The sequence below is a fragment of the Anopheles gambiae genome, chromosome 2 (assembly GCF_943734735.2).
Source record: "Anopheles gambiae chromosome 2, idAnoGambNW_F1_1, whole genome shotgun sequence".
In the NCBI taxonomy this organism is placed as follows: domain Eukaryota; kingdom Metazoa; phylum Arthropoda; class Insecta; order Diptera; family Culicidae; genus Anopheles; species Anopheles gambiae.
In genome coordinates this window covers 89,289,074-89,315,494 of record NC_064601.1, presented here as the reverse complement: position 1 = coordinate 89,315,494, position 26,421 = coordinate 89,289,074, and the positions used below count along the sequence as shown (strand labels likewise).

The 26,421-nt window shown below is 50.5% G+C and overlaps 3 protein-coding genes across 17 annotated transcripts in view; 1 reads left to right on the top strand and 2 right to left on the bottom strand.

Annotated features, from left to right (window-relative positions):
- Positions 1-7: 7 nt before the first annotated feature.
- Positions 8-18,728, bottom strand: LOC1276435 (uncharacterized). 5 transcript variants are annotated; one of them, XM_315779.5, is made up of 5 exons: positions 18,187-18,728; positions 7,904-11,956; positions 7,617-7,739; positions 7,131-7,528; positions 8-5,886 (listed from the first exon to the last, which is right to left on the bottom strand). In XM_315779.5, exons 2-5 carry the CDS (start codon positions 11,754-11,756, stop codon positions 3,244-3,246), a joined length of 7,017 nt encoding a protein of 2,338 aa, XP_315779.5. In that variant the 5' UTR covers positions 11,757-11,956; positions 18,187-18,728; the 3' UTR covers positions 8-3,243. The 5 variants fall into 5 exon arrangements, with proteins under 5 accessions (XP_315779.5, XP_061498012.1, XP_061498013.1 ...); XM_061642028.1 differs by having other exon boundaries at positions 18,200-18,728; XM_061642029.1 differs by lacking the exon at positions 18,187-18,728 and adding an exon at positions 13,155-14,486.
- Positions 18,729-19,141: 413 nt separating this feature from the next.
- On the top strand, positions 19,142-20,796 carry LOC1276434 (dolichyl-diphosphooligosaccharide--protein glycosyltransferase subunit 4). The gene is made up of 3 exons (XM_061646689.1): positions 19,142-19,283; positions 20,023-20,149; positions 20,450-20,796. Exons 2-3 carry the CDS (start codon positions 20,049-20,051, stop codon positions 20,481-20,483), a joined length of 135 nt encoding a protein of 44 aa, XP_061502673.1. The 5' UTR covers positions 19,142-19,283; positions 20,023-20,048; the 3' UTR covers positions 20,484-20,796.
- Positions 20,797-20,810: 14 nt separating this feature from the next.
- Positions 20,811-26,421, bottom strand: part of LOC3290041 (tyrosine-protein kinase receptor torso) — a 38,155-nt gene continuing 32,544 nt past the window's right edge. For all 11 annotated transcript variants that reach the window (XM_061646669.1, XM_061646679.1, XM_061646668.1 and 8 more), the window contains 11 exons: positions 26,060-26,294; positions 25,903-25,982; positions 25,651-25,819; positions 25,374-25,555; positions 25,021-25,296; positions 24,674-24,938; positions 22,256-23,088; positions 22,090-22,184; positions 21,755-22,012; positions 21,505-21,654; positions 20,811-21,196 (listed from right to left, as the gene is read on the bottom strand). In XM_061646669.1, coding sequence (XP_061502653.1) covers positions 21,145-21,196; positions 21,505-21,654; positions 21,755-22,012; positions 22,090-22,184; positions 22,256-23,088; positions 24,674-24,938; positions 25,021-25,296; positions 25,374-25,555; positions 25,651-25,819; positions 25,903-25,982; positions 26,060-26,294 — 2,595 coding nt within the window. In that variant the 3' untranslated portion in view covers positions 20,811-21,144. The remainder of the gene's footprint in view (positions 21,197-21,504; positions 21,655-21,754; positions 22,013-22,089; positions 22,185-22,255; positions 23,089-24,673; positions 24,939-25,020; positions 25,297-25,373; positions 25,556-25,650; positions 25,820-25,902; positions 25,983-26,059; positions 26,295-26,421) is intronic.

Genomic DNA, 26,421 nt, shown 5'->3' with positions numbered 1-26,421 from the left:
TCGGATGTTATTTTCAGTTGCTAGTTTCCAAAAGCTGCTGTAGAACGTTTATTGTTTTAAGTTCACCTCTCTCGGTCGCTTCTAGTGTTTGATTCTTCGCGATCCAATTCACGTGATCGAATCAGATGGACTGCCCTTACATTTTACACAACAAATCCATGCATCAAGAAGCCTTTCTCCTTCCCGTCTATTTGTCCAACCATTTAGCAGTGCATTGGTTTGTTTCTCTTTTACATCTTCTCTTCTACATACCATTTCAAACTGATCTCTGCTGCAAACCAATAGTTTTGGTATAGCCAACACACACGCACACATACTCACACTCAAACGCGCAGCTAAATACAGGATGTGTTATTTATATTTTGTTATAGAGTTCGTGCTGTCTATTCCTTTCCGCTATCACCTAGTGCACTGATCTCTGGTATCTATAATATTATCATACGCAGCGTACGAAAGATGTGCTTTTAATTTTGGTAGCTGTTTTCTGTTTGTTTTTGCAAGCATTTGACGAGAAAACTTTGTACACATGACTAGGCTTGCTTAAGTGGTTCTGCAGCAGTTGCACTCGCTTTTGCAATCTGGCGTGAGTTATTATTGTTCATAGTTAGTTGTTACCTTGTTTTCTATTAAGGAGCGCGCAGATCCTTTGCGGTTTTCTACTGCTTGCTACATTAGTTTTGTTTTGCACGCAAAGCCAAGGGTATGCAGAATTAATATAAATATAAAACAAATCACTCGTCACCGTAGCACAGCGGCAACATTTTTAAGTACTAAAACTCAAACTTATACGAATAAACCGATGTAATGGTGTAAAGTTTGGAGGGAATGTTGTAAGTTTCAGAAACATATTAGAAAAAAAAACAAACATTTTAAGCCGATCGTAAAACTAGACAAACAAATCAATCACTTAGCTCAACAACGCCATTAATCGCACTTTGACGATCGCAAGATCAGTGCAGAAAACTTAGCAAAGTATTTTATTACATTACCAAAACAAATTGCCAGAATGGTTGGTGGTCAAAAATGTAGATCTTGACATACCTAATCGTAGCCTGAATCTTGATGTTTCAAATTAGAAGAATAAAATGTATGCAGAAGGAGGCATCCATTGATTACGTAACGCTATTGCATGGAAGGTCTCAGCGACATGTCTAATCTGTATGAACATTGCATTTATGATAAGAAAATATAGATGATTTGATTGAAAGAATTATTAACTAATACCATTTAAATGTAATTTCAAACGAAAATAAATTAGTTTTCTCAGCAGTTTCCAGAACTAGTACGTAATTAGCAGAATCATTCAATTGATAGCGATACCAGCGTTACGTAATATATGGTTGTCGCCCCATAAGCTGCCAATAGAGCGAGGAAGTTATCGCAGCATAAGTAGTAACTAAAGCAAACTAGCGATGTGTTTATGGGTAAAATAGTAATATGCACTAAAATTATCATTGGTAGTCTTGGGACGGCAGAGTTTTCACGGGATAGAATCGAACAGAGCATCATCAAGCCTAGCATCAATATGCAAAACTAACTTGTTTAACCGTACCACCGTTTCGCTACTAACGCGGGTACTTGCTGATGGACTGTGGTTATGGATTCATTTCGTGAGATTAATTGTAGCAAACCAAACGCATACTTTAGCACATTAAACACAGCAAATTGGCAGCAATGTCGAAGGAGTGGAATTAATATTCTAAGAGCTAGCAAGTATCACCATTCCTTTTGCAACAAAAATAGAAACATGTTTTAAGTTACTCAAGAAGTTTAATAAAATGCAAAAGTAGGGGCGGGTTATTTAAAGCAATACAAAAACACATACTTTTGTCTTGTAAATTAGCAAATAATAGCAACCAAAAAGGGATGATCTTCTTAAAGATCGAGTTATCACATTGTTTCTGAATCAAGTAGCGGAAAAACACATTACAAAAAAAGCCCGTAACTACCACTTGAAGCGCGTGACATGGAACTACACCACCTGCTCTATGCGAACCAAAAGTTGGTTCAGTTCATTAGAGCCTTTTCTAACTGCCATTTTCATCATAGATTTTCATGCCTTTCAGTAGCACTTTAAGCACCCAATTTCACCATTGAAACTCCCTTTTCTGCTGTAAACTATAGCCTGAATGCATATTTGTTAACCGAATAAAACTATGGCTTCATATATTGGTCATCGAAACATTGCAAACACACCCGTATGGAGAGAGAGATAGCGTGCACATTGTAAACTATAGGAGTTCGATTCATACACACATGCAAACATTGAACTTTTCATTTCCGTTACCGTTTCCTCTTCCTCGCCAGTGCTTTTTTGTCTTCGGTCCGGATGTAAATGGAAACATGATGGAGTAGGGTAAATTGTGCCATTGGCTGGCGTATTTGGGGTCATCATCTGGACACGAGTGACAGGATTAAACTATATAAATTCTTCTTTTGCAAATGTAACAAACCGAATAAGTGATTATTATTATTATAATTATTACCACACGCAATTAGCGCAACCTCACGCAAAAGATCGTTGTTCCCCGTGTGTCTGCGGCTGTGTAGACCATCATCATCAGCATCGTCGTGTGCTTATCGTGGGCGTCCCCATTACCCCAAATGTGGCGATATTCGGCAATAGTAATGACTTTGAAATGGGGTTTATAGCTTTGTTCGCGAATGGCCTTCCTAACACTGGCTAAATCATACTCGTGTGCCTTATGCTTCTTTTGCAGCCGGGGGTTTGGCCGAATATCTACGCATTACATGTATAAGTATATCTTGCAACAGATAAGTATATGTGTGTGTATATATATCGTTTCTAACGTATTAATTAAGAGTGCAGAAAAGATGCACCACATCATATCGCTTGCATTGAGTCGAGCATCGCTGCCCATACGCCCAGCATATTAGTATTCCGCTCTCTGTTTCTCTCTCTCTCTCTGTTTCCTCTCTATGTATATGCATATAAATACGTGACTAGACATTTGTGATGAAGTTAGCAGGAGTTTTGCGAATTAAATTAGTTTGGATTTTAAGATCACCCCGTGTTTTGGCGCAGATGTGTTGTCTTAACTGCGCGCGCACACGTACCTCTTATCTCTGAGAAGATACCTCCCGTGTTGCTGCTTACCTACCTTCCGATGCGAAAGTGTAGCACCCAGGCAGGCGCTAGACACTCGCACACACAATACATACCATCATTTCCTACCTCTTTTCCTCAGTCGTAATTTCCATCCACACGACCAGTGCTGCCGTTTACTCCATCATTTGCAGTATCAGCGGATTGTCGGAAGCATCGATCGAAAACGTGTTCGAGCGCTCCAGCTTCGACTCGACCCGTTCCACTATCATCGGTGCGTGCACCAGTCCATTATCACCTACTGCGGGCGCACAGTTATTCTCCAGCGCGGCTCCTCCCTTCAGCGAGGCTCGACTATCCGCGACACCGTGCGATCCTGCCGCTGCCCTGGTCCGCTGTGAAGCTCCGCCCTTTGCGGTGTGTTTTTCCGTCTTCCGCTCCTGGCTGCCGGTAGAAGCGCGGTTGTTGCTAGCGCCCGTAGCCGGTGCCGTTCCGTCCGGCAGCTTGGCCGTGCGGCGTAGATGTAGCGTCGTGTTGAACACCTTCCGCCCGCCCGCGTTCGGGGTGGTCAGGGAGGCGGACGAGCCCGACTTGGTGATGTCGCTGCCCGTAGACTTGTCGCGCGTCAGCAGCAGGCTGGGCGAGGAGGCGGCCGATTTGTTGCTCGAGTTGGTCGAGTTTGACTTTGGCTCGTGGGTGCGGCGGGCCAAAATTTCGCGCGACCGTTGCGACAGGAAGCTGCGCTTCACCAGCCCGCCACTGCCGCCGTTCGAGCCGACGCTGGCCGACGAAGCGGTACGATTGATGCCGTTCGTGCGCACGCTCACCGCCGACGGGATGGAGGAGGATGAGTGGTTCGCTTTAATGCCGCCGGGTAGTGGGCGCGCGGTCAGTCCACCGCCACCGCCCACCGATTTGCCACTGCCCGGGCGCTTCTCACGATGATGATCCTTGTCCTTTACGAACCCATTCTTGGCCAGTGGCGGCTGATGTTGCTGCTGCTGCTGCTGTTGATCGATCGAGTTGATCACCTTCGGCTTGAAGTACTCCTGATAGATAAGTGACTCGTGCGACAGCGTGTTGCTGGTTTTGAGCGAGTGCGATTTCATCGACTCTGCCAGCGAGTCGATCGATACGTCCATCTCGCCCACGGTCGCACGGGGCGCTAGCTTTGCGTTGGCCGCATTCGCACCCTTCAGCTTGGCCGGCGAGGACAGGCTGTCCAGCGACAGGTTCGACTCGTGGCCGGGGTGATGGTTCGGGTGCTGCAGCTTCGCCGTACCCTTGCGGTGACCCATCGCCGGGCTGGAGGTCCGGGTGGAGCTGCCGCTCGACGAAATGTTGTTCTGCGCGTGCAGGTTGGCCGCATTTTTCGGCTTCTTTGGTTCGAGATACCGCGGCTTAACGTTGCTCAGCTTGGTGCGCAAATTCTGCATCGGTTCCGGTTTGATGCTGCCGGTGCTCGGTTTTAGATTCGCATGATCTTCCGATTGCGAACGTTTGTGTGAGGCTAGTGGTAGCGGGGCGCCGCCACCACTGGACGCTTTGGAAAGCACGCCCATGCGAATGCCGTTCGCTGCCTGGCGACCGTTGCTGCTCGTGTGCGCAATGGACGCCTTCTTGCCCGGCTCGGGGACGTGACTCTTGGAGGCAGTTTTCGAAATGCGCCCATTTTCCGTCGCATGGTTCGGCTGCTGCTGCTTCGTACGTTCGCGCTCTACGACCGGCGGCACGGCCATTGCGGCCTCGTGCGTAGCGTAATGTTTCGCCAGCTTGTGCGAACTCAGCAGCGCCGCGTTCAGCTCGTTCTGGTGCGTATTGATCGTTTGCGTTTGCTGCGTGCGGTTGCTCTGGCTGTGGTGGTGCTGCGACTGACCGTTCTCAAGCGCCCGCTTGTTGTGCGCCTGTATGGCAAGCCGCACCTGGCGCATATCGTTCGTGCGCGAGTGCACCGACGACGAGGAGGACGTCTGCGACGAGTAGGAATAGCGCGAGCGCGATTTGCGCTCGTCCGCCGTCTCCATCAGGCAGGCCAGCTTCTGGATCTTGTTGCGCAGCTCCACATCCATCCGCTGCCAGGAGCTGACCCGCATGGCTCGGGCGCACTGCCGTATCAGGCACTGTTCCACCGCCGACAGAATGGCATTCACCATGCCCACAAACTCGTCGCACCAGTCCATCTCCTCCTCCTGCAGGTTGTAGTCCTTCCGGCCGGCACCGTCGGCCGCTTTCGCTTGCTTGTCGTACACGTTCACCACGTTCGTGTTGTCGCTCGACGACATGGGCGTCGACGAGGTGGTCGTCGTCATGGTTAGCACTTTGGCCTGCAGCAGCTTCTGCAGCCTCGTTGCCCGCGGGTAGCTTTTGCAGGCCTGATCGGGGCTGAGATTGTTGGCCGCGGGCAGCAGGACCGGCTCCAGGTGCGGTATCGCCCAGCGATAGTTTTGGCCGAGCGACAGGAACGCGTCGCTCGCAAGCAGCGACGCAAAGTGGTCCGCAATGTAGTCGTACGCCGTCTCGAGTATGTCGCGCACCACGTTTTCCACCTCCACCGACCACTTGTACGGGTGCAGCAGGGTGAGCAGCTGCTCGCTGTCCAGTATCGTGGTAAGTACACTTTCCGAGCTGAGATGCGCGACTATCTGCTGCCGGCAGCGGTGCACGACGTCGAGCGGCAGCTGCGCGAACTGCTTCTGCGACCAGAGCTTCACGTAGTGCCGGCAGACCCACTTCAGACACTTGCGGTACAGATCGTCCAGACCGTGGTTTAGCGTCACCGGGAGCACCTGCAGCACACCGTCCATACAGCCGACGCAAGGCTACGGGAAAACACAGAAAAGAAAGAACATAAAGTTTCCACAAACAATTTTGAAAGCAACGTGTGTCTACGGAGCAGTGCTGCAGAATGTCATTGTCAATGCCTTAAAATCTGACTGAAGCAAAATCCATGTCAGCGTCACGTACTCAATCGTGATAATCAGAGGTGATACTCAAAACGATTGTTGTGACCAATACATGCTTCGTGACATTTTTGCGACCATCGCTTGGTCATTCACTTTGCGATGACTTTTTTTTTACTGTGATCAGTTAGGCCTGTACCACCAGACCAGTCGTCAACTCGTACGACTTAACAACATGCCCATCATACGTAGGACTGACCATACTGCTAAGTGTAATCAATAAGTCATTGAAAGCCAAACCTATTTGTGATACAGGCAGGCCTTGAACAGCCACGGTTGTTGTGCCAAAGAAGACGATCAGTTCTGCAAAATGTCACTGACATAGTCATGACCAATTCCGGCTGAAACAAAATCATGTCAGCATTATGAGCTCTACTGTGATGATCAGAGGTGAGACTCAAACAGTTATTGCGACCAATCACATGCTTGGTGACATTGTGTGCCTTTTGGTCTGTCACTTGGTCGCGACATTTTCAGTCGGTGATCATCACGATAGCCATGGGAGATATGCGGTGCTTGCGAGTTGTTCCAAGAAACAAAATGAGCATGATTTCTTCATGACCTGACAGGCAAACAAAGCAAACAGTGCGCGAAAGTACGATCATTTTGTAGCTGAGACCACACGCCAAATATATTCCAAGAATGTCGTGATTATCACCGACAGAAAATGTCATGACCAAGTGAGTGACCAAGAGTTGGCTGCTAAACAAAATGTCACCAAGCATGTGATTGGTCCACCAACTGGTTCAGTCATGAGTGTTGCTTACTGAAACAGAAGCGTTTGGCAGCACTGTTCGCAGCCTGAAAAAGTCATGATTAGGATTGCGACGGCATGCGCTTAAAGCCTTGTCAGTCAGAGTATCGTGTTGGACACAATCATTCGCATGTCATGACGCACTTTCATTGAGTATCAGCAATGAGCATCAAGCTACCACGGATATGTTCATTGTTTTCGTTGGTGAACATCTCTTGATGCTCAAGACATTTTGAAGCACTGCTACGAGAAACACCTTACACTTTACCGGGTTTTCGTTCCTACTCGTCCACCTCGCGCCCCCTCCCCCCCCCCCTCTGCTGGCGCTGCCCAAACGCTGTCTGCTTACCTTGTGGAAGTTGTGACAGTAGTTCGTTTTCAGCGCGTACGCCGTCACCTCCTTCAGCCCCTCGAGCCCGAGCAGATCGGACAGTGCGGCCAGCTCCATCAGGCTGATGCCCTCCGGCGGATGGGAGGCACCGGAGTAGATGTGGCAGAGCGCAAAGTGCACTGCCGCGTACGAGTAGCCGGGCAGGGCGATCACGTTGCCCGCATTCTGCACCCAACTCCCGGCGAGAATTGCCGCAAAGTACTGGCAACGCGATCGCAGTATGCACTTGTGCGCCCGCATCTTCCGCGCCTCGACCTCGATCGTCACGTCGGTGGCAATCTCCTGAAGGAACATCTTCAGCAGATCCTCACCGAGGCGGCGCGGCTGCCGGCTCGAGATGGATTCGTCGATCGATTCTGCCGGGGTTGCGAGCAAAGATGAGAATGTGAAAATATTACCTTTACATCGCCAGTCAGTAAGGCGTAACGTCGATCGTTCACTTACCGATACCGGATCGGCTCGAGGTGATGCTGGAGGTGCAGGAAAAGTCCGACTGCATCATCTCGCTGCCATCCTGACCGTTGCGCCCGTTCATACCCACGTCCGACGGAAGACTGCTGCTAAATGCTGCAGAACAAGCAAAAAACAAAAAGGCACAAACGTAGCATTAAACTCACCGACGACGATAATGATTTAACGCCCGCAACCGCACCATCGTGTGCACTCTCGTCTTTTGAGCACACCACCACAGCCCCCCTCTGGTGCCGGTTCACTAGTTCGCCCTCGCTTACCTTTCGACAGGTGCGGAAACAGCCGGCTGAGCGAACGGGAGTTTTCCACCGACGAGGAGATGAGGCTCACAAAGTTGTTGCCAGTCGAGCGAGACATATTCCACGAGTGTCGCTCCATCGACGTTGCCCCACCGTTCGAGTGATAGTAGTTGGATGCCTTCTGCTGCTGCTGCTGGTGCTGTCTCATCGCTTGGCTGCTGGCGCCGATCGCCGACCCGATCGTGTTGTACTTCTGACACTCGAACAGCCGCGCAACTCGACTGGAACCGGCCGAGTTTGACATGTTGCTGCCGCTGCCACTGCCACCACTACCACCACCACCACCACCACCACCGCTCGAATGCAGCTCAAACTTTGTGGTCGTGGTGAGCAGACTCACCGCGGTCGGTGGCTTATCCATGTCCGACAGCTTAACGAAGGAAGACGTCGTGGTGGACGCGTGCGATTCCACATTCTCGGAGACGGTTTCGAGCAGCTGCTTCTGCTTCTCGATCGTGGCGTGCAGCGTTTCCATCGTGTGCTGCGGTTTGCTGCGCGCGGTATGACGCGGCGAACACTCGACCGTCTCGACGATCGTTTCCATCTGCTTGGTGGTTGTGGTGGTGCTGCTGCTGTTGCTGCTAGTGATCGCGGACAGTTTAATCGGTTCCCCGAGCGGTTGGAAAGATTCTTTCCCCACCGCCGGCTGCTGCAGACCCGCGAGCAGTGCCTCCTCCTCGGCCGGATTGTTCTGGAACGTGACGTCGTCCGTGTCGGTGGTGGTGGACGTCGGGGAGCCGTCCTCGTTTGACGACAGTATGCCGTCCGTGATCGAACCCTGGCTGCTCTTGTCGAACGTTTCGTTAATTTTGGCATCCTTGCGCTTTTTGCGGGCCGATGACACCATCGCCCCACCGTCCGCCGGTGCTTCCATCGGTCGGCCCTCGTGCGTACCGTCCTTGGGCGATACCTTCGACTCGTTGCTCGAGTGGGCCGAATTGGACGATACCGAGTGGTTCGAGCAGGTGCTCAGCTCCGACTTGGAGCAGGTAAAGTCCTCGAACGGCGACACGGACGAATCGATCGACATGCTGGACGTTTTGGAGAGCAGCGGTATTTTGTCCAGTATGTTCATGATGCCCCGATCGCTCGTCACGCTCGTGGAACGCTGGTAGGCTCTGCCGCTGGCAATTCGACGCTCGTGGAAACCTCCCGCAGCGCTCTCACCGACGGTCGTGTTCCAGGAGTGACGTTTGGATTCGTTTCTTGCAGCGGACGAACCACTGGCGCCTCCGTTTGCCGTCGTATTGGCATGCGCGCGACGCATCACTGACGGTGGCCCATCGGCCGGCCCGACAAACATGTAGTAAGGCTTGCTGTTGCTGCTTTCATCGCCCACCGCTGGACCAAGACTGCTGGGACGTACCGATTCCTTCCCGTTGGCCAGCAGCGGTTGCGGCATCGACAGTTTCCGTGGCATGGTTGGCTTTCCGTTCGTGTTGACGCTGCTCCCGCCACCATTGTCGTTGCCAAAGTCGATAAACATCGAAAACATGTTCTTGCGATCGGGTGCCGCCGCCGTCTGCTTCTCCTCCGATTCGCTCCGGGATGATCCGGTCAGGGCCGAGGCGGAAGGTGGTGGCGTTTCCATCCGTCCACCGCTCAGCTTGGGTGTAGCGCTGCGCGCACTTTCGCTACCGTCGTCAGACAGGTCGATGTAGAAGCCGGTCGATTTCTTCATCAGCTCTGTGCGGGCCGTGCGCGGCCGGCTGTTTACCACCGTGATCGATTTCTCCTCCTCCGGCGTCTTCAGGCTGCCCAAATCGACGAAAAAGCCGAGGCTCCGCTGGCCCGACTGTTCGAGGCCCGAGTGCATCGCGGAGGAAGCTTCGAGCGCTGCCGCCGCCGCCGTCTTCGCATCATCGGGACAGTTCTTCAGATCGACGACCCACGATTTGCCCGAACCGCTCTTGCTGAGCTGCCGAGCCGCGGTCCGCTCCTCCGGCTCGTCAAAGCTGATGCTCCCGCCGGACACTATCGGGCAGGTGTCGGTGCGGCGCCGCACCGAAGGGCTTTCGCACTGGCGCGGCGTAAAGTCCTCGATCGATGCGCCGCCCGACACGATCGGGGCCGATTCGTCGTGCTTCTGCAGCCGCTTCGGGATGCGGATCGGCGTCGAGTGCGATTCCCGGTCGACCGAGCTGGCCCGGCTCGTCTCGTTGCCGGTGTCTTCGCTCAGCTCCTGCACCGCCCGGTTCGCGGCCAGCGCCGACGGTACGGACGCAGCCGACGTCACGTGCACGATCGAGTTGAACGGGGTGCTGGGAGGGTAGTGGTGCGAGGCCGACTCCACGTCGCTCGTTGCCTGCGTGCGGCTGTTGTAGTCGGCCGAGCTGGAGTTGTACCCGCTCGTGCTCGTGCCACCGCGCAAGCTGTCCAGCCGTCCGCTCGCCCGCTCGTCGCCCGCTCCGACCACGCTGCTACAACCCCCGAGCGAGTAGCGCTGACTGTCGCTGATCGTGAGCGAGCTGTACTCGCCGTAGTTCGGCTCGCTGCTCGACGAGTACACGCTCGGCAGCGACAGGTCGCTGTACGTTTCTTCCGGCGCAAACTGCAGGCTCGCGTCGAGCAGGTGGCCCGAGTACTGCTGGATCGAGTGCTGGAAGAGAAAGGTGCCCTGCTTGCGTTCCGCTTCCTGGCGTGCCAGCACCTCGTCGCGGTCGTTCTCGCCGTTGCCGTTGGTGGACGGCACTTCCGGCAGCAGCTCGCGTTGGTTCGCCGGTTCGGCAAGCTTCAGCTTGCACGCTAGATAATCGTTCGACGGTCCAGCCGCAAACTGGTCCTTCACCTCGACCGGCTTGATGGTTATCTTTTCCGCCGCCGCCGTCGCTCGTAGCTTCTCATCGTCGCATAGGATCGTCGCGAGCTGGATGCTGCCCGCGCTTTCGGCACCCTCCGCCTCGCTCCGCACGGACCGGCAGTTTGGTAGTGGGGCGGGAGGAGCGATCTCTTGAAACGACGGATACACCACCTCATCGTCGTCAAACAGTGAAGACGCATCGATAAAGCACGGTTTGGAGGGACCGCCGAAGGACGGTGCCGGTTGGGCCAGCACTCCGCCCTGCATTTGATCGTCCTCCTCCAGCACCTCCTCAACCGGTTCGGCTCCTTCCTGCCCGGTACCGTCCTCCACGTCACCCGGTTCCCACGGGGAATTGCCTCCATCGGCCAGCATGGTCGTGTCGGAGAGCGAGTTCGATTTCATGATCACTATTTCCTCGTTGTGCCGCTGCTTCTCCTCCTTAGTGGAGGAGCGGGCGAGATCGAACCGTTTGCGCTGCAACAGCTCGGCGGCGGCACCACCGTCGGGCGCTTCGCGGTCGAGCGCACCCGCCCCACTGGCCTCCTGCACTTCGTACTCGATTTCATTCACCAGCGTTTCGCCTTCCTCCACCTCGTTCGCAGCCGCCAGTTCGGCCACCGTCGCGAACGTCGCATTATTTATACGCACAATATTGCTCCACATCTCGTCCTCCTCCTCCTCCTCCTCGTCCTCCTCTTCCCCATCGTCGTCATCGTCACCGTCCATGCCGTGGCCGTCGCTCGTGTCGGATGCGGCCGGTGACTGCGGGCTGCCGGCGTCCACCAGCTCGTACGTGGACGCCGAATCGCTCGAGATGCGGTTCAGCCCCTTGCGCAAATGGCTGTCCGAGCCGGCCTCGAGCCGGTACTGTACGTTCACGATGCCAGCGGTGGCACAGCCTGTGCTGTCGGCGGGCGGCAGTTCGGCGGCATCGACCACGTAACAGCTGATCGAATCGGTTTCCGTGTCATCACCGTTCGACGGGGAGGACAGTATTCGTTGGGATTCCATCGTTTCGTGGCTTTTGGAGGCGGGTGTGTCAAAGGCCTTAAGGCGAGCCCGATGTGAAGCTAGCCGAACACACTCCCCTCGTAAACGTTCTCCGTCAATTCAAGAGTGCTGTCGTTGCCAAGGACACGATGGTCGTTCGATCGTTGCATTTGCGGGGTGCGACATGATATTGAGGAGGGCGTGTTGAACCGTTAAATTATCTACAGAAAGGGGAGAGAAAACACACACACACAATTAGCACCATGTCTAACTAGATGGGCGCCCTCCACTACCTCCAAACGTTTGTCGACCTACAAAACAAGGAAGTAATGGTTAGAAGACGATTGCAAACAGACGACACATACATGACAACCTGAGAAAAAGAGAAAGGGGAAGTGGGTGAAGCTTTATGGCCGCACAATTCTTCTTTTCCAGCGCAATCGATTGACCTAGAAACTAAACTGTGCAATCTTTATTGCGTACATTTTTATACGGCTAACCGCGCGGCTCTTCCAAAATTCCTCCGGAATCGTGCAGTATCTCTATAACATGTGTATATGTGTGTCCATGTGTATATGTTCTAGTGATGTGCTCTTTGTAGCGCACCCACGACTTCGATCCGACTCCGGGTATTATTAGTTCAGTCCAGCCGGAGTCGTCGGAGTCATCCGGAGTCGAAGTCTTTTGAAGTCACCCAGAGTCGAAAATCGGAGTTGTGTTTTTGTCTTTCACTTTGAGCGTGCACTTCGTATACAGGCCTTTTGTTTCGAAAGCCGACTCCGGCCGACTCCGGATGCCTTCGACTCCAACCGATTCTGGTCGACTCCGAAGACTCCGAACTTCTCCGGATGACTCCGACTCCGGACGACTCCGAATGACTCCGGATGACTCCGACTCCCAACGACTTTAGCCAACTCTTGAGGACTCCAACCGATTCCGGACGACTCCCAACGACTCCGAATGACTCCCAACGACTCCGACTCCGGGCGACTCACAACGACTCCGGACGACTCCGTACGATTCCAGATGATTCCGAACGACTCCGCATAATGCTGGGCGGACCTACCTTCCGGATTCGATTCCAAAATTATCGGAATCGGAACGGATTCGACTCCGGATTTTTACCAAACTTAACCCATCACTAGTATATTCGTTTTACATGGTTGACCTCCACCACCTGTCGCAATACATACATATATTTGCACGGAAATCTTTCGTCCGCACGTTTCGATGCGCTTCACGCCAAGATAATCACGCTTGATAAGAAGCGCACCAGGCACCGGGTTTAGCACAGCGCAACGAAGTGTTCACGACTTGGGAAACGAACTAGCAGCGATTACTGGTAGCGTTTTTTTCTGTTATTTTGAAACGTTTGTGATTACAAATAGACAGTAAAATGATAATATTCGTCCAACTCACTTTTAGCAATATTGCTGCAAAATTGAAAAGCCTCACACAACACACTACACTGCGACCTCCTCTACTCGCTCTACACAGATGCCTGCAAACGCGCAATATTCGACCGATGACTAAGATTATTGGAATTAATTTGCCATTCGCGTTCACCATTTATTGATCACACATGTTGGCCGCCCCATCGCGGACGTCACCTACACCGGCACACACGCACACATTCACACACAAAGTACACAATGCCATCCCGCGGCGCACAATTCACCATCCATTCCCGGCTGGTTCTTGTCTTGCGGGGCATGACAAAAGCTATTAGAAAATGATCATCAAAGCAAGCGTGTGCCCTCCGTGGCGATATTGTCGGACTGTCGGACCACCCCAAAACAAAAAGAACGATCATCACAAACGCGAGGGGGTTGAGGTCACAATTTGCCAATCAGCTAATTACGCTCGCAATTAAAACCACACACACACACGTGTTAATGGGGTTGCGATCTTAGACTGTCCACCGGTCCGGGAAGACTGTCTCGTCGCTGTCTAACGGTCCCACACAGGCCATTCGACAAAGAGGCGAATTGATGATGATCCTCTGTCTGCCCGTTTCAAGAGCGTTCGTTTATGATAGTGCCATTTACGAACGGTGCACAACATGGGACACTAGGAACTCGCACCGCCAAAAAAAAAACCGCCCAATTCTAACACCAAATTCACCTCAGAAACGGTCTTCTGCCGCGAGATCTTTTCCGTCCTATCTTCTCCGACACACGCCGATCAGCTGCAAAGACGAGCAATTAAGAACCAGTCACAACACGGCACTTCTTCTCCATTCTTCTTCGAAGAGCAAAACAACAAAAATGGTTGTTGATGGCCCAAAACTGATGTTACCCTGCGACTCTGCTGACTGGGACTGACTCTGATCAGCTTCATCGCCTACGGTTACTTTGCTTTCAAGACGTCGTCATCGTTGCCGTTCGCTAGGTTCGGTGATTTGATGGATGGCAGGACAGAAGTCATAAGGGTGTGTGTGTGTCTATGCGTTGTTTTTGGTCGGTCAAAGTAGCCAAAGAGAAGGGGCATGGCGCGTTAAACACGCGTGCTAGGGGCACAAACCCGGGGGCATACTTCACACCGTGGGGCCCCAGCAATGTCGTGTCGTTGTCGTTCGTCTTCTTCGGTAAAACACTTAACCTATGTTGCAATGTGTGGTGTTTCTTTTTGGGGGGACTAAAGTGTGCGCCTGTGTGTCATGCTTCATATACGTCCGTCCCCCGTCGTCCGTATGGAATGGTTCCAAAAAGTAAGCGGACTACCGTTTCCATTACCATAAATGGTGGAGTGTAAGGGGGGGGGGGGGGGAGAGTACGATAAATGAATTGGTTTGATACATTGAAATTCGACCGAAAATAATAATAAGGGAGCGCGTGTGCTGGTTTTTGTCGCGGGCCGGCCACCAAATCGGGCACTATTGTTGTTCGCGTCCGGCTAATAGAGATTAGAGTACATTCTAGGGCAGAAGCGTCGCGTGAATATTAATCGACTGTTTCGCTGGAACCTGGCCAAAAGGAGGCAGAGGGGGGGGGGGGGGGGGGGGGGAAAGCGTTGGCGAGATCGTGCTTGTACTTTTCAATCATAAATTTTTGGTTTGGGTGTAAGTAAGCCGTTAGGAGCGTTGTTTTGAAGTACGCTGGCGATGTGGGGAAAGAGAATTTAATGCGAAGACTGAACAGTTGCAAGAACCGCTTCCATTCTTTCGCAAGCAGAATGCCAAGTGTAAGGCCGAATAGGAAGCTAGCGGTTATCAAGGACAACAATCTTCTAATCCATACTTTTCTTTAGATCAATCCTACAAATTTCAAGTAGACATGGGTTCCCCGGATCGCACCCAAAGTTCTGCTCCGGTGTTGGCAAGATTGATTCCGATTCCGACTCCAGTGAAATGGAATCGTCGGAATCGTCTGGAATCGTCCACAATCGTCCAAAATCTTCCAGAATCGTCCGAAGTTGTCCGTAATCGTTCTGAATCGTCGGAATCGTACGGAATCGTACGGAATCGTCCGGAATCGTCGGAATCGTCTGGAGTCATCGGAATCGTCCGGAATTGTAATGGTTCGATACTAGTGAATGTGCCTACGACTTTAATAACATTACAGTTATAGAGTCAATTTCTGAATGTACCGAGCTCATATACCTACTATGGATACAACAATAAGTCACAGTTAGCATTGAAAACACATTGAAACACATGAACACCGTAAAACGGGCAGTATACAGGGTTTTCCAGGAGTTCTCGTAGCTGTGGGACACTATATAGACTCTTTCCTACATGAAATGAACTTAATGTAATGGGAATTGGACTCTATAGCACCCTTGTTGGACACATCCAATTGGAATTTACAAGCAGCCTGTCCAAAAAGGGTGCCATAGAGTCCAATTTCCAACATATGAAGTTTACTTCACACAAGAAAGAGTCAAGGAAGTGTCCCATAATTAAGAGAATCCCTGGAAAACCCTGTAAAAGGCCTTTTGTTGCCAATATACTAAGAGGTTTCATCAACGATCCAAACATTTTTGGAACGATTCCGGATGGTTGCGGCGGGAGTTATTGAACCAACCCTTCGGAGCTAGTTCCAAAATTTGATGGAACCGTTCGGACCCAGTTCCACTTTTTTGTTAATTTAACCCAACTCTAATTTCAAGCGCCTCGTTCTTTCAGTTACCCTAGAGTCATTTTGGTGATGGGACACACCAGACTCCATTTAATGAAACATTACCCAAAGATGAAGAACCTGATATTTCCACCTGAAAGCAATGTGAATAAAAGTACAAAATCAGTACAGTAAGCAGTAAGCATGGTCTCGCTCATCGAATCGCGAGGCAAAGCGATGCAAAGATCTGCTCTACCTAACACGAAACACGTATGCAAACATTAGAAAATCATGGTAACGATCTTCTCCCCCATCTCTCCCATCTCGCCCCCTTGTTTCATGCGGTGATTCGGTGTAACGCGCGTTAATCTACCCCTACCTACTCCCCCTTGCATGACACACCAACGATGGCCGTTTTCGGCCGTGCACACGCACACCTGAAATAACCGTTTTGGCATGTTTGCTCGACACCACACCCGCGACCTGCAGGACCCGCGGCCACCAGTGCTAACAGCACGAACTGATGATGACTCGGGGTCACACATAAGCAGCAACAAATAAGCTACACAAAGCCATCGAGCCACACACACACACATACACGCATGGCGGTGGTATGCGCGTGGCCATCATCATCATCTTCCGACGGGAGGATGTGGACGGGTTTCGCTCTTCGTGCGCTCACGCTGCCCCAGCCACACTAGCTGACATCATCATCATCGTGGTCGCGCGGGGACGTGACGACTATTTATGGTAAAAAAAGAATGCCCACGCAGCCGACACTCTGGTTCGCACAGCCCTGCAACGCCAGGTATGATGCCTGGCCAGGGAAGGGGAAGCAGACGACGATGTTCCCCCGAAAAAAGAAGAAGTGTGAAACGATTTGTGCATTAATGATGGCCATCCGTTACGGAAGAGCGACGACGACGACGACGACGGGATGGTGCTTGCAAATCGATAACGTATGGTGTGCGCCGCAATCAGACCGACGAACCTTCACGCTGGTCCTTCACGAAGATAGTTTTATGACTCCCTCTCCCTCTCTCTTTTTCTCCCTGTCTGTGAGGCTAATGAAGGGAACCCGGGAGGATATTCGATAGCCATATTATTGCTTTATCGGGCGCGCACGACTCATCCTTTTGTTCAACCCAAAAGCCGTGAGCCGTGATTCAACACATAGCTGTTAAATGATGTGCATAAATTGGCACACCTATTAACCTTCGCTAAGAAGCCCCACGTTGAGCTGATAATCGCGCAAGCTGTAGCTTCCCTCTTGACAAGCTACTAAAAGATTTAGTCCAAATCAAAATGCGATAACTGTTGTCCACCAACAAACACTTCCCGGCGCTTCCCCGTGTACCGTGTGCTCACCCTTCTAGCTCTATCTCTCTACTAATACTAATGTACACAACAATAAACGCAGGCTTAGCCAGCAAGCCGTAAGCGACTGTCGGCAGGTTGGCCTTGACTTAAAGAAGCGGCGCGCGCGCGCGAGTGCCATCGTGTGTTTTGCCGCGATTTCCGTTTTGCATCGAAGTATGTGCATTTGCCACCATACCGGCCATTTGTTGAAAGGGGACACGAGTATTTCCCTTTCCACCGCACACTTGGATCCCAACACCAGTACCGGACCGTTGTTGGACGGGGGGCAACGCAAAAAATTAATTATTCATCGTTCCACCACGGCTTGTTTCGATCTCGCCGATCGTTTCCTTCCCATTTTCGATTTTGTGGTTGTTATTGTTGTTGTTGTGATCAAAGGTTCTCGAAAACCGCCCACGGGCTGAAGCGGGATTTGATGGCCGCGCACAACACGTGTGTGAGAGAGGGACAAGGAGGAGACAAGGTTTTCAAGAGCAACTGGCGACGACGGTGATTTATCCGGAATGCATCGCTAATTTGCATAAATCATATTAACGTCTCCGAGTTTTGAAAGCTTGTAACCGAAAGCGGGATGGAGTCGCACAGTCGCACCAAAATACGATCGATTCAATCACAATATGCTGACCTCCTCCCCATGCTCCTCCTGCGGCTGGATGCCGTTCTCCAGGGTTGGTTGCGGTGATGCAATCCAGTTTTTGTTACACCCGAAACCTTGTCCTTCGTGTTACCCCATCCAATGGTTCAGTTTTGGTTGTGGAGCGTTGTCCGGTGAACAACACAGGCGCATAGACAGAGCACAATGTGCCACCAAAAAAAAAAGGGAAACAGGCCGATCATCACCCCGTTCCGTTCTTCGGACCATTGATTCCACGAATCCGCAGGCAGTTGGTTTCATTTTCTAGCTGTTTGCCATCCTCCTCGTTGCTTCTTCACACTCTCCCAATCATTTTCTCCTCCTGCACACCACTGCACTGCCACAGCACTGTGCAATGTAGTGCAGCGAACGTTTTTACCTGCAATACACACCGCAATTCGCAGATGTTTCCACAGTTGACACGGGAAAACTATCCGATTTTCATTCGCACTGCATTCCCGTGCTTTCGATTTCCACGGGTGACCACCAAAACACACTTTGGTGGTTTTGCTGCCTTTTGAGGAGACTTTTTTTTCTAGGGAATCACAGCACAGGCCTATTATCGTTCCACTACGGGAGCGCCTTTATATCTCGGTCGCGCACCTTTTGTTCGTCGCAGTAAATGCACATTCCACCTTTCGGGATAAAGAGTTTAGCACAAAAGCACCAAAGTACATACGCACTTGCCGGATGTTCACAAAATCGCGAAAAATTATCCTTCTTTGGCCCTGGTCCGACCCGTTTCGGAGCGAATGCGGATGGCCACACTTTCTTCTCGACCCGGGGTAAAAGTGTGTATGTGTGTTCGGAAATTTCTCTTTTGCCGTTCGCGAGCCAATCGATATTTGGTGAGAAAATGTTTGACGTTTTCCCGTCCGTGCTTCTTTCGTGCTGCGCCGTTTTGTTTTCAATGTTTTTTTTTGTGTGGTGTGCACAGCGGGGCAATGGTCGTTGATACAGCGTGTGACAGTTTGTTGCATTAATTTGGCTAAAAATTTTACAAAAGCGATGGGTTTTAATAAAGTTTAATCGTAAATTTTATTTCGTGCAGTCTTCTTCGTTTGTATTCAAACTGTGCGCGTTCGAAGCTCACAACGGCTGTGAATATTTTCTTGATTTAAAGCGACTTTATAAGAAAATGTAACCATTAATTGATAAAAAACACTTCAAAAGGTACGTTTTATATTACTTAGCGCCAAATTTACTCAATAAAAGCATTAGAGTTTTACACATTATTTTATGAAAATCAAATAGTTCGTTTGTCATCCACGCGTTCGTTATGTGTACCCGCCATTCTTGACGCGACTGCCAGCGCCAAAGCGAATCGTCAAAGTACGTGCAAAAGAGCGATGACGTTTCCAAGTTCCAGTTGTCACCAAAAAAAAAAGCGGAGATTGTTTATAAATTTTCTCAACAGTGTTTTGCCCTGCCGTGTCTTGCTTTTGTAAAGCATTTTTGGACCATTTTTCAACGCACGTAAGTGGTTTTCCTACTTTAACTTGGTTCGTTTTACATGGGTGGAGTGCCCTGTTGGTGGAAAACTTTGGGGCGAATGCAATAACAAGCGTAATAACAAGGAATCTTTCTATGCCATGGGATGAATATGCTGTGACGTGTACCTTCTTGCCGGTCGTCGGCGTACATGGTGTAAAGAATAAATATTCCAATGCCGTGTGAAATTTGCACATAGTTCATTGCTTACTCTACTACATTCACATTTATTTACACGGCAGTTAAGATTGATTCAACCTAACATTCCTTTCTGGATAATTAATTGCTATATTTCGAATGAACTGGCAATGGGTTAGGTTAATCGGATGAAAAGCACCGCACCGATACGAAGAACGCAGACAAAGAATTCATCAATGCTTAATGTACGTTATTTCCACTTGAACCATCACACCGTCGCATGATACATTCCGAACTCATTCCCACGAAATGGTAGCAGCTCGAAAAACGTATTAGTGCAATCAGCCACTGATTAGCTCTAAACCATTGCAGCTTATTGTGGGTAAAGGCACAAAAGTGGGTCCACATTGCGTAAATATCTCAATCGCCTTTTTTCAACAAGCCATGCCGCATCGCAACATATAATTCGGCACATTACGGGCAGCCTGTGTAATGAAATGCTGTTGCGGTTAAAGCGCACTGCCATCCATCGATGACTGATTTGTACCGATCCTGATCTAATCCCGCATCTCTTTCCTTCTCACAGACACACCAACCTACCACCGAGCCAACATGATTTCCGATGTGCAGCTGGCCGTGTTCTGCAACGTTCTCGGGGTGTTTCTCTTCCTGCTGGTCGTCGCATTCCACTACATAAACGCCAACATGGGAAGGTATGCAAAAAAGCGGCCCAATTCGAATGCAAAACCCCACCCACATACACCCACCCGCCCACTCACAAGTGAACGTGCCAGTGAGGCCAATTATTCAGCAATGGGCACTAATTGAACTATCTTCATTTTGCGTTCTTTTCTTTTTCCAATCCATCTGCCGCTTCCCCATTACATCCAACGCACAACTCAAACGACCTGCTGACGACAATGATTCCGATTGGAATATGTCGGAAAACCGAAACACATGATGCTCTGCTGGGGGCACACACGTGTGTGCGCATTTGCATGTGCCGAGTGCAGCATGCGAGGCGGTCCCGGATCGAGACACAAATGAAGCATTCCTACCTAATCCTGTACCGCTGCAGCCAACCATCCATCTGATTGTCTATCTCCCCTCTCCTGTTGCAATGATGATGGGGCGTTTCGGGCGGGGGTGGACAAAACCACCCGACCACAAACGCAACGGGACAACAACATCCCCCCAAACTGCATCGTGTTTCGTAAGCAGCAAGCAAAAACGTGTCGCAAAATGTGCAATTGCTATAGACAATTATTTGTCACCTTCTCCTGCTCCTTCGCTGCATGAAGGACAACAGAACAAATAAAATCTCCTTACCACACACCCGGAACGTTCGGTTCGAAGAGTACACCACACGTGGCATTACAGTTTTTGTTTAAAAATATATTTCATCCAAAAAGAGCGTCAGAGAAAAAGAACAATATAATCCTATACAATCTGTTTTAAAATATACGGTTCCGCGAACGGTTCTCTCTCTCTCTGTATCTTGTCCACCCACCCTCCTCCTTCGCTGTGTGCGTCCTCGGTTGGCGGAAGGGGAGGTAAAAATCGTACCAACCGCGCGTCACGTGTGCACATGTGGGATTGGATGTGTGCTCCACATGTTTCGTTGTTGTTGTCGTCACATTACAGTGTCCATCCGGATGCAAATCCACGTTCGTCTCTGTTTTACACTGCCCCGTCCGGTGCATCAGGTCTAATACTCCACCGGTTTTAAGTATGAATTTTCCTCGGTAGTATTTTTTGTACTGTAAAAAATAGTGAGAGAAAGAGAGAGAGAGAGAGAGAGAGAGAGAGAGAGAGAGAGAGAGAAAGGGAAAAGAGTGAGAACAACCGGCAAGAGATTAATTACACTTTTCATCTTCGTTGCAGATGTGCTTCTAGGGGAGGCGTATGGTATATCGGTAAATCGAAGAAATTATTCAATCGTAATGATACGATTACGTTCGCTTCATTATCAATCGAGCTTTCAACAGTGGCCAAATTCTTGGAAATCCATCCCATTAGCCATCACACCCCCTCGGGGGAGGGGGGTGAGTGCGCACGTGCAACCTACCAATGGCTATCAACAATCGCGCTCAGGTCAATTACGACCGGATCGTTTGCGATGTCCCTTGCCTGCAGCTGCTCGACCGTGTGCACAATCTTGCTGAACGTGGGCCGCTCGCCGGGATGCAAATTCCAGCAGGAATACATTAAATCGTACCTATGTGTGTGTGTGTGTGTAGAGAGTGAAGAAGAACAGGGAAGGGATTTAATTTGGTACAATTCATACTGGCTGTGTCGTTACAGTGCAGTTTTCTCACAGCAGCTCGCTGCAGCTTTTCGGCCGCTCCATGCGGTAACCGCTCTCGAGGTAGCGGAGCAACCGGTTGGTCGATATTGCCGGGTACGGGCTGCCCCCGAGGGTGCAGATCTCGTACAGCAGGATCCCGTACGACCACACATCGCTCTGGGACGTGTAGACCTGGTGTGTCATCGATTCGAGCGCGAGCCACTTGATCGGCAGCTTGCCGTTGCTCGTTTTACGGTACAGATTTTCCTGGTAAATATCGCGGCTCAGTCTGTTCGGAATGGGAATGTAGCATGAATGGAGAGGTACAAATGTAGTTCACACAGACTGCATATTACGCCAACTTACCCGAAATCGGCTATCTTAACCGTATTACTATCACACACCAGCACATTCCGGGCGGCCAGATCACGATGCACCACCTTGTTGCGGGCGAGAAATTCCTACACACGGATAAAGGGAGGGCACAAACCATTCAGTATTAATCGTTAAACCTCCGTTAAATCCCACTTACCATCCCAAGTGCAATTTGGCGGGAAAATTCCAACAGCTGGCCACTGTTCGGTAGCGGATCCTCTTCCTCCTCCGACTGTGGCGAGCAGCTCTGATACCACCGATTCTCGACCGTATTGTTCGTTAGGGTCGAATCGACGGGCGCGCCGTGGCAGCTGCACGGCTTAATCCGCACACTTCCCTTCACGTCCTCACCCACCTCCCACGTTCCTTCGACAATTTCTACCGCATTTTTGCATGCATTAGTGCAGTGCGTCAGTTGGGCCGTCTCGTCACCGTCGCTTTCGTCGCTGAACAGTGGGTACAGCTTGTTTTCGATTATTTGGGGCGATCGGGAGGCACTACTGCCATCACTGCCACCGGCCAGCCCGAACGCTACCCCCAGCAGTGTCTGCCGGTGGTCGGAGATGTTTTTGTACGTCAGCGATTTCTTATCGTTCACGAACGAGGTGTCAAAGTTGAACACGTTCTCGGGCATTTTGTTGTTATCGAGCGAGGGCGTTAAGCATTCGTGGTCGGCCATCTCCAACGACCTGGTCGGTGGTGGTGGTGGCGGTGGTGGCGGTGATGGTAGTGTGGCTGTGATGTTTGTGCCAGAGGTGCCACCAATCGACCGCGTGCCGGTGGTACGGTTCTGGCGCAATAGTCGTTGCCACTGGAGGCGCAAATAGTTGAGCAAATTGCCCCGGCCGCAGTACTCGGTGAGCAGCATCATCTTGCGCACATTCTTCGTACAGTGGCCGACTATGCCGACGATGTGGGGATGGGTGCCGACCGACTTCATGACCTCCATCTCGCGCCGAAACTCGAGGATGTCTTCCACCCGTGGACATTCTTGGCAGGGGGGTAGAGATAAAGAGTAAGAAAGAAAAAAAGAAAGAGAGAGAGAGAAAGTGAGGGAGAGAGAGAAAGAGAGAAAAACAATCAATCAATAAAAACTAAATATTTGAAAATATGACTTCAAAACCTTGGGATAATGAGTCGATGGCTTACGATTGTGATCTTGGCATCATCTACCCCCTATACAAGCAGGAAGCCTGGTTGGACTGCAACAACTGTATTGATCGTTATCCTTTAGGATTGACTTGTCTCTAACATTGAATGCTGGAAACTCTTGCCTCGGGGTCGGGGTCAGGTCTTGCCTGTCTCCTATTCAATTTGGTGCTAGAGAGAACCATCCAATGCTTCAAGGCGAAGACTTTAGGAACCTTCTTTAACAAATCAACCCAGATCCTGGCATACGTTGATGTTATAGACATCATTGGTCTGCTGATCTCCTATGTGGAGTCTCGATGTCATATTCGATACCTTACTTGAAAGTCAATGAACACATCAAGAATGGTCTAAAACAGGGGTCTCCAAACTACGGTTGGCGGGCCGCACGCGTCCCTCAAGAGTCTTTAATGCGGCCGGAGATGACTGTGTAAAGGTTAAATTAAATAGCTTTCTTTTCTGATTAATTAATCAAAATTTAATTTTGTTCTCATGAAAGACAATAATAAAGATTTAATAACAAAGCAGTAGAAATTTTATATATTCAGTTAGTACTTTCTTATTAAAACGAGCTTTGAACTTCCACGAACTTCCAAAATGGTCCTAAAGAACGTAAATTGTGAAGCGATACGGCCCGCGAACTGAAATGAACCGTCATTTTGGGAATTCACAATTGCAACGTCAACCTAAACTACTCGCCCGTACTCTACCGGACTCGTACAGACTCAATGAGACCCATCCGGACCTATCCGATCTCACACAGACTGATCCGGACTTATCCGGACTGATCCAGATTGATTCGGATTGATCCAGACTGATCTGGACTGATCCGGATATGATTCGGAGTCGGAGTCATATTTTGCGTACCGGAGTCGGAGTTGATCCATGACTCCGCTCTGGATTATCCATCGCCAACAGGTGGCAGAGAACCTTAAATTGCAAATAAATCAAGCTAGTTGGTAAATACCATACTGATGGTAGCACCACAAGGGACTAAATACTATCAAATAAAGGCCTACGTAGAGGTGACGTACGAATAGGAGAATGTTATTTTGAAGTCGTCCCAGAATTCACCTCGGGTCAAAGGTCAGTACAGACAGCAGCATAAAAACTGAATTGCGCGCAAAGATGCTGGCTTCCAATCGGTCATTCTATAGCTTGAGGAAGCCGTTCATTTCAAAGAACCTATAATCTATACCGCTATATCGAGTCTTTACAGTACCAGACCACACATACGTCTGACATGGACACCGCACGAATTGCATGAACATTCCTCTTAGCCGAGTTTGAGCGGAAGATGCTCAGAAAGAAACGTTGAGAGAAGAATAATGGAGGAACCGCTACATCCCGCAAAACCCTTTGGCTTTTTAGGTTCTGTAGACGTTCACCATAAAGGCCAGAATAAAGAATTGACCAACGAACTTACCTTTCAGCATCTTTACCGCTACCGGTTGGGCCGGTTCGCCATCGTCACCGGACCGCTGCAGTACGCCCTTGCGCACCAGCCCAAATGCACCCTCGCCCAGCATGTCGTGCAGCTTGATGTGCTCCATCTCGATCTCCAGCTCGTCGTTGATCGGGGCAATCAGGTCGGGCGAGAACGGGTGGCTGGTGGCAAGCAGATCCTGCATCTGCTTGGACGTCGGCTCAAACTCCGTGCTCGGATCGACCGGTGCCTTTTGCTCCAGTTCCTGTATAAAGGATTGTATGAATGAGGCACCCTTTTGAGGATACTGCTTTGAATTTCATCCAACGTACGATGAACACACTAACCTTAAAGTACTCGCACCGTTCCTCGTACCGCTTCAGCTTTGCCCGCCGCCGGCAGATGAGCGAGATGGATATCTTCAACAGTCCTATCATCAGCACCGGCGTCAGTATGATAAAGACCAGTTTGGTCCGTATCCAGGATTCCGAGCTAACGCGCCCAATTTGAAGCGCTTTGATGGTATTTTCCGACGACACGCCCACCCTGGAGTAGGCGGCCACCAGCACCTCAAAGTGTGGTCCAAACATTTCGAACGATTCTATCAACACTCCGACGGCATCCTGCAAACAGAAAAATAGGAGCAGAGCATTGGTTGAATATCTCCAACTCCAACCAGTGAGGCACTTCACTACCCTACCCCGGTTAGATTTTTCGTCACAGAATTGCCCGGCTCTTCCGTTTCGGGATTGTGCAGATCGAACACCTTCACCACGTACGAGTCGGGCGCGATCGTGGGCCGGTCCCAGCTGATGTTGAGCTGATAGTGGTCCCCGTACAGTGGGACCTGCGTCACCCGCACATTCGTGATCGGTTCGGGCGCTAGAGAGAAAATCAATATTTCGAAGGTAAGAAGCAAAGATTTAAGGCTTTCGGTCAGCTGTGCAGACTGGTTGTTGCGAACTTTCGATGCTTACCGCAAACCTGTGTACCATTCGTGTGGTTGGTACAGCTCGGCGTGTGGAACGACTGCCAGTGCAGTTGGCTTTCGCGCATCGCGTTCTGCGTGTTCTTCGACCGGACCGCAATCATATAATTAGCGCTCAGCTTCAACGCTTTGATCGTGTACTTGTACAGCACTTCCGGCTGGTTTAAGGGTAAAATTAAAGCAGTAGTTTGTGTTACAAATGGTCTTCTAGCCAAGCTGGAGCACCCTCCCCGTGTCTTACCTGCTGGACGTCGATCGGTTTGAGCAGAAAATCGGGCGAATAGCTGGCATGGCAGACGATCTCGTAGTGGCAGGTACGGTCTACAAATCGAAGGAGGGAAACCCATGAAAAGCGAAATTCGGGTGACGGCATCGGGAGTGGGCCCAGCTATACCTACCTTTCGCTGGCGTCCAGGAGATGACGGCATCGACCAGACGGCTGTCCCGCGCGTTCGTCTCGAACCGCTCGACCATGATGTCGGTAACGATGCCGGGCATGTAGTCGTGCGGCAGCGTCCGGTACTGGTGCTTCTCGACGTAGTAGTACTCGTACTCGGACGTCAGCATGGTGGCCGTCACGTTGTACCGCCTGTTCGGCGCAAGGTTCTCGATCTTCACCAGCGATGCATTGCTCTGCCAGGAAAGGAGGGGGAAAAGAGGAACAATTAAAAAAACAAAACACACACACACACGCACACAAATTCCTTTACAAATACAGCTTCCAAGTGCGATCGTGAATCAATCGATCAGAAATTCCAAT

Excerpts from the sequence above, each read along its gene's own strand:
- LOC1276434 (XM_061646689.1), top strand. The coding sequence starts at position 20,049 with ATGATTTCCGATGTGCAGCTGGCCGTGTTCTGCAACGTTCTCGGGGTG. Across the intron at positions 20,150-20,449 it reads ATAAACGCCAACATGGGAAG|CATGCGAGGCGGTCCCGGAT; the intron begins GTATGCAAAAAA and ends TGCCGAGTGCAG.
- LOC1276435 (XM_315779.5), bottom strand. The coding sequence starts at position 11,756 with ATGGAATCCCAACGAATACTGTCCTCCCCGTCGAACGGTGATGACACG. Across the intron at positions 7,740-7,903 it reads GTTTCCGCACCTGTCGAAAG|CATTTAGCAGCAGTCTTCCG; the intron begins GTAAGCGAGGGC and ends CTTGTTCTGCAG. Across the intron at positions 7,529-7,616 it reads CTCGAGCCGATCCGGTATCG|AATCGATCGACGAATCCATC; the intron begins GTAAGTGAACGA and ends CAACCCCGGCAG.